Source organism: Myotis brandtii, unplaced genomic scaffold (assembly GCF_000412655.1).
Source record: "Myotis brandtii unplaced genomic scaffold, ASM41265v1 scaffold504, whole genome shotgun sequence".
Taxonomy (NCBI): domain Eukaryota; kingdom Metazoa; phylum Chordata; class Mammalia; order Chiroptera; family Vespertilionidae; genus Myotis; species Myotis brandtii.
In genome coordinates this window covers 3,848,876-3,856,121 of record NW_005369217.1, presented here as the reverse complement: position 1 = coordinate 3,856,121, position 7,246 = coordinate 3,848,876, and the positions used below count along the sequence as shown (strand labels likewise).

The following is a 7,246-nucleotide window of genomic DNA, read 5'->3' as shown; positions in this document are numbered from 1 at the left end:
GTGAGCTGCCTCGGGGCAAAGGAGACCTTCCCCCACCCCCACCCCAAATGTCTTGTTCTGGGTTTGTGCTCAGAAAGCGGGTTTGCGTACCACTCTGGCCACCGACAAAGCACAGGTATGGTGGGCAGCATCGTCTGACCTCTCTGAACCTCTGAGTGTGTGGCATGAAGATGCCCACCTCACTGACTGGTGGAAGGGCGCATAAAGGGTAGGAAAGTGGGTGTTAAGCTGGGAAAAGCACACTGTGAACTCAGGAGAGCGGTGCTCAGGCACCGACAGGGGAAGGAATGGACCTGCGAGGTCAGGCGAGCAGACGGAACCGCGTGCGAATCCCGTGTTGCCCGTGTGGGGGAGGGGAGGAAACAGCCACCGGGGCCAAGTAAAAACAAGGGCTGTAGCAATGCTTGTATGTATCTTTCATTCGCATTAGCCATGGAGGTTGTGGTTGTTTTCCCCATTTACCATGGAAGAAACTGAGGGTCATTCAGTTAATAACTTGCCCAGTGTTTCCCAGTTTGCGACCGACTCTTGAAAGTTACTCATTTAAAGTTTGTACTTGGTTTCATAGTGAATCAAAACAAAGATACCTCATGATTAATATGAGAGTGAAATGAAATGGTAATGAAAGTACCTTGGAAAATGAAAAACCGTAAACATACAGGGTGGAGCTAAGGTAGGTTTACAGTTCATATGGAAAATAACAATAGTCCTTCCTATATAATAAAAGCATAATATGCAAATCGGCTAAATGGTGGAACAATGGGTCAGTGGGAGGTGGGGCCAGCGAGCAGGGGGCTCCAGGCCAGCCAAGGCCATGCCAGTGGGCAGAGGGAGGGGACGGCTATGGGGGGCAGCGGCTGCGATGGGGCCACAGAGGGAGGCCAGACTGTGGGCCTAAGCGGTCAGTGGGACATCCCCTGAGGGCTCTGGGACTAAGAGGGGGCGCAGGCCAGGCTGAGGCCAGGCTGAATTTTCGTGCAGCGGCTTCTAATAAATAATAATATACGAATAAACTGTTTCATGTACTCACAACTGTTGACCTACTTTTGCCGCACCCTGTATAGAAGATGGTGAAATTATATTTGGCACTTTAGGGTGTTAATCATCTAAATAAGTATTTTTTTAAAAAATCAGTATTTAATAGGCCAAGGATAGGCCTTGTTTAATATTTCTTTTAGTTGGAAACTGAATACCACTTTCAGAGCTGTAATAAGATCCTATGTATGGTACCTGGGACGTTGTATACAGACACATTAGCGTATGAAAGGATGCTCTGTGTAGCATGTGTGAGTGCTTCTAAGGGTAATTCCACATTTACTGAGCACTCAAGAAGTGGAGAGAATTATAATAGGTGCTGAGAACTTTGCATTTAAGAGAAATTGTAAAGGACATAGTTCTGGGGTTTCTGATCATGTATTTAGATAATGTTACTCTTATGTAACATGGAAATGGAAAGCTGTTTAAAAGTTTTGCTTTAGGTGATTGTGGTTCTAGGTAGTGATTCCTATCTTGTCCGTGTAATGGTCAATATATTGTGTCACTTTAATTTACCATAGGTAGCAATGATTTATTAATTTATTTTTTATCTCTCACTCAGGGATGAAAATAGGTATGCCTAGAAGCAAATTTTAAAAGCATTTTCTCTTCAAATCTTTTTCCATACCACCTGATAAACCCCAAATGTCTTGTTCTGGGTTTGTGCTCAGAAAGCGGGTTTGCGTACCACTCTGGCCACCGACAAAGCACAGGTATGGTGGGCAGCATCGTCTGACCTCTCTGAACCTCTGAGTGTGTGGCATGAAGATGCCCACCTCACCGACTGGTGGAAGGGCGCATAAAGGGTAGGAAAGTGGGTGTTAAGCTGGGAAAAGCACACTGTGAACTCAGGAGAGCGGTGCTCAGGCACCGACAGGGGAAGGAATGGACCTGCGAGGTCAGGCGAGCAGACGGAACCGCGTGCGAATCCCGTGTTGCCCGTGTGGGGGAGGGGAGGAAACAGCCACCGGGGCCAAGTAAAAACAAGGGCTGTAGCAATGCTTGTATGTATCTTTCATTCGCATTAGCCATGGAGGTTGTGGTTGTTTTCCCCATTTACCATGGAAGAAACTGAGGGTCATTCAGTTAATAACTTGCCCAGTGTTTCCCAGTTTGCGACCGACTCTTGAAAGTTACTCATTTAAAGTTTGTACTTGGTTTCATAGTGAATCAAAACAAAGATACCTCATGATTAATATGAGAGTGAAATGAAATGGTAATGAAAGTACCTTGGAAAATGAAAAACCGTAAACATACAGGGTGGAGCTAAGGTAGGTTTACAGTTCATATGGAAAATAACAATAGTCCTTCCTATATAATAAAAGCATAATATGCAAATCGGCTAAATGGTGGAACAATGGGTCAGCGGGAGGTGGGGCCAGCCAGCAGGCAGCTCCAGGCCAGCCAAGGCCATGCCAGTGGGCAGAGGGAGGGGACGGCTATGGGGGGCAGCGGCTGCGATGGGGCCACAGAGGGAGGCCAGACTGTGGGCCTAAGCGGTCAGTGGGACATCCCCTGAGGGCTCTGGGACTAAGAGGGGGCGCAGGCCAGGCTGAGGCCAGGCTGAATTTTCGTGCAGCGGCTTCTAATAAATAATAATATACGAATAAACTGTTTCATGTACTCACAACTGTTGACCTACTTTTGCCGCACCCTGTATAGAAGATGGTGAAATTATATTTGGCACTTTAGGGTGTTAATCATCTAAATAAGTATTTTTTAAAAAAATCAGTATTTAATAGGCCAGGGATAGGCCTTGTTTAATATTTCCTTTAGTTGGAAACTGAATACCACTTTCAGAGCTGTAATAAGATCCTATGTATGGTACCTGGGACGTTGTACACAGACACATTAGCGTATGAAAGGATGCTCTGTGTAGCATGTGTGAGTGCTTCTAAGGGTAATTCCACATTTACTGAGCACTCAAGAAGTGGAGAGAATTATAATAGGTGCTGAGAACTTTGCATTTAAGAGAAATTGTAAAGGACATAGTTCTGGGGTTTCTGATCATGTATTTAGATAATGTTACTCTTATGTAACATGGAAATGGAAAGCTGTTTAAAAGTTTTGCTTTAGGTGATTGTGGTTCTAGGTAGTGATTCCTATCTTGTCCTTGTAAAGGTCAATATATTGTGTCACTTTAATTTACCATAGGTAGCAATGATTTATTAATTTATTTTTTATCTCTCACTCAGGGATGAAAATAGGTATGCCTAGAAGCAAATTTTAAAAGCATTTTCTCTTCAAATCTTTTTCCATACCACCTGATAAAGCATCTTGATTCACCATGGCCGTATCAGCAGTGAAATGGGCGATATCAAACAGAACTATTTTGAAACATTTATTTCCAATCGAAAGTAAGTGAGTATTTAATGTTTAAAAAGAGTTTAAAACTTTTTCAAATATAGGAATATGTATTCATTATAGAAAGTTTAATGCATTTACTTATTGTATGTCTTAGCAGGAGGACTAAGTGGACTCTGTCCCCGGTAGGGGGTGTGCAGGAGGCAGCTGCTGGCACTCGATGTTTCTCTCTCACATTGATGTTTCTTTCTCCCTCTCTCTTAAAATCAATAAAAATATATTTTTTAAAGTATGTCATAGAATAGTATCTATTGTATGATCCCATTTGTACATATAAAAGGTAATCTACCAATATATGTGTGTGTATATATGTACAAATGCAGAGTAGAAAGTATGGACCAAATGGGTTATCTGTGTAGACCACAAGTGGGGTTTTAGCTGAGGGCAAGTGAAAGATTGATAAAGAGAAACAAACTTTCTCTGATTTGAGTCATATTTACTATATTTTCACATTATTTTACATATTTTTTTAGTAATAGTAAACATCAGTAAATAAAGGGCAAAATTACAATCCCATCTTACAAAGATAATCAGTGTTAATGTTTTGATGTATTCTCTTTGTGTTTTTATATATTTAGCCATTGAAAAAATGTAAATTTTACCTACCATTTCTAAAGAAATGCAATGTAATGTGTTTTTTTCCAAAATCTATTAATACATGTTTGAAAGCCAAAATATCAACCCAAATAAATAAGTAGATTATTAAAATCTTATTCCCCAGCCAACCTTACATTCACCCTTTTTCCTCACTGTCTGAACACTGTTCTCCCATTTCTAAAGTAGACGTAGTGAGAGAGTTCCCTATGGTTTGCTTTTGCATGTTTAGCTACATCAGCCAAATTTTTTATTTGATTTTATTGATTTTAGAGGGAAAGCCAGGAGGGAGAGAGAAACATCAATTGGTTGCCTCCCATACATAACCTGACCCGGGTAACCCACAACCTGGGTATGTGCCCTGACCCAGGAATTGAACTGGCAACCTTTCCAAGCTTGGGCAGACGCTCAGCCACGTGAGCCACACTGGCCTGAGCAGCCTATCTTTTATGCATTTCTGCCTCATTTGAATCTCTTTGTTTATGTTTCCTGTTTACTCTCATTTGCAATAGAATGTTTATTGAGTTAAGGGGGAAAGAGTTTGAAGAGTAGGATTAAAAGTATAAGTAAAAATATAATGATCTAAGTAAACGGAGGAGGAGATTGCTAAGAGACTTTTGATGTAAAAATCAGAGTCAAAACAAAACAATAGTCAGCCCTTGATTGCCTGGGAACATTTTTGTGAGTAAAACCCATGCTGCTTAGCCTCCCCTTTGCCCTGACAGAAACCCAGCCCCAAGATTGATGGAAAATCAGACCTAATCAGTTTTTACCTAATCCATGTCCTGAAATAGCAGTTAGTCCTCACTTGGGTTAATCTGTCCTAGGATAAGTGACATTTGTTTATGTGTACTTTACCCCCTAGATTGTAAATTTGTGCACTAATTTATTTTGATTTCCTCAGTGCCTCTCATTCATGGTAGGTGATAAATAAGTGTTGAACTGATCTGAATGGATTGGAGTTGTCAAAATTTAACTAAAAATTAATTTAAGTTACCCCAGAAAATTGTTCCATTATCACTTAGTCATCCTGGTACTCAGTGACTACCTGACTTCTTGCATCCTAAGCCCCTATACTGCATAATTTCTATTACTATTATTGGAGTATAGAATTACTATTATTGCTATTTTATACCAAAAAGAAGAATATTAATATTAGAGGCAAAGCAAAACCATGATTAAGGAAGAAAATTAATGAGCAAAAATAAAAAGGCCTCCCTATATTTCAGAAGGAACTTCTTAAGCCTTCCAAAATATACAGTCAGCATGAGAATGTGGGACATTTTACACTTTTTTAGCATATTAAGTTGTTTGATCTTTACAACTTTGAAGATGAAGGAACTTGAGTTCTCTGGCCTTCAGAAACATACCCAGGGTTGTATAAGTGGTAAATGAGAATTGTGATCAAAACCGAGGTCTCCCCATCTTACTTTGTCCAATACACTTCCTGCTGTACCGCCTTACCTGTAGTAACTTAAAATATTGAACATTTGTAGATTAAGTGGGGTTATCACCTTTTATTTTTTAAAAAAAATAGAGAGCAAAACATCGATCAGTTGCCTCCATGTACGAACTCTGACTGGGGGACCAAACCCACAATTTGGGTATGTGCCCTGACCAGGAATCAAACCAGTAACCTTTTGATGCACAGGATGACGCTCATCCAACTGAGCCACACCAGCCAGGCTCAGCTTTTATATATCTTATTAAATTGCAGTTAAGCATATTTATGTAACAGTAGCCCATAAGTTACAGAGAACTGACTCTTCATTGGAATTCTTTTGGGCACATTTAGTTGTTTTGGGTTGATTGATGTTAACTTGTCCTATTGATATATTTAGAACCTCTGGTACTTACTGTAACTAGAATTTTCCTCTTGATAAAATGTCATATGAGTTTTTCAAGTATTAATTATGCAGAAATTAACATTTTAGAGGCAGTTTGGCAGCCACTATTTTTTGGTAGCCACTACAGTATGAGGGACACATTAATGTACATGGTGTGGTTACTGGCCTTAAGGAACTTACTTAGATTTGTAGGTGAAACAGACATCTATAGAAACTAGAAATATCTGGAGTATGAGGTAGAATGTGATGTATGTCATGAGGGTACAAATGTCTGTGTAAGTGAAGAATAATTGTACAGAGTTTCTTGTTGAAATGAAGCACTGTTGTCTTGTGTTTTCCCTCCTGCCTAGTTAAGAACACTTAATAATGTGTGGCCCTCCTCTGCCACCCAACCCTGTTTCTTTCAGCGAGCTTGTACCTCACCTAGCTGGTTTATATTCAAAGACTAAAACTTCTTTTAAAATTAATCCAGGCATAATTAGGAAGATCCTCCATAGTGTAAAACAAGAAAATATAAATTGTGTGAATGTTTTTTTACTTTATCCTCTGATTTCTCTTATTGACTGCTTCTTTGTATTAGCACAGTTAATTGAAAATTAATGAATCTTTTGAGAGATGAGGTTAGATTTCTAATTCTTTGTATTTTGTTATCTTACATCAATGAATTTTGGGGTTGACATTTTGCTGAACATTCTTGTATGATAATAGTGAATTTTGTTAAGGTACTTTTTTTTCTTTGGGGTTAGAATTTATATTTAGACCTCTAAATATAATGTAATCCTTGGAGAAAGGATAGGTATACAAGAAGGAAGAGACACATCTTTTTTACATATCTTAATACACATCAATAACAGATACAGAAAAGACTGCAAAGAAGGTATAGCAATGTCATATGAAATGTTGGTTGTGGGATGTATATAATAGACAAGTCTCCCTTCTGTAATGGAGGTTGTTGCGTGGGGAGAGGGTAAAGGATTTTTATGCAAGAATAGCATTTGACTTTGAAGGATGAGTGATATTTGAGCAAAGTGGGGATTGTGTTTCATACTGAGGAGCAAGAGGCCCAGTTGGGTGAAGGGAGAGAGAGATACATAGCCCAGATATATTTGGAGCTTGCTTTTAACTATACTGAGCTACATTTACATTTGTTCTTTATATTTAAAAGAACACCCTTTCCCTAAACAGGAGATCCTTTCAAATAAACTTTTTAAAAAATAATTATGGCTCTTAAATTTGTAGGTATTCTAAAAAAGAAAAGTGTGCTTTGAAATATGAGCATTTTGATTAATGGAAATTAATTTTGAACAATTTATTTTGTATTTTATTACTTAACACTAGAGGCCCAGTACACAAAAATTTGTGCACTGGGGGGGGTGTCCCTCAGCCCGGCCTGTGCCCTCTCGCAG

The 7,246-nt window shown here is 39.4% G+C and overlaps 1 protein-coding gene across 1 annotated transcript in view; it reads left to right on the top strand.

Moving 5' to 3' along the window:
* Nucleotides 1-3,230: 3,230 nt before the first annotated feature.
* The window catches only part of MRPL42 (mitochondrial ribosomal protein L42), a 39,853-nt gene continuing 35,837 nt past the window's right edge, over nt 3,231-7,246 (top strand). The window contains exon 1 of the mRNA XM_005877028.2: nt 3,231-3,392. Coding sequence (XP_005877090.2) covers nt 3,323-3,392 — 70 coding nt within the window. The 5' untranslated portion in view covers nt 3,231-3,322. The remainder of the gene's footprint in view (nt 3,393-7,246) is intronic.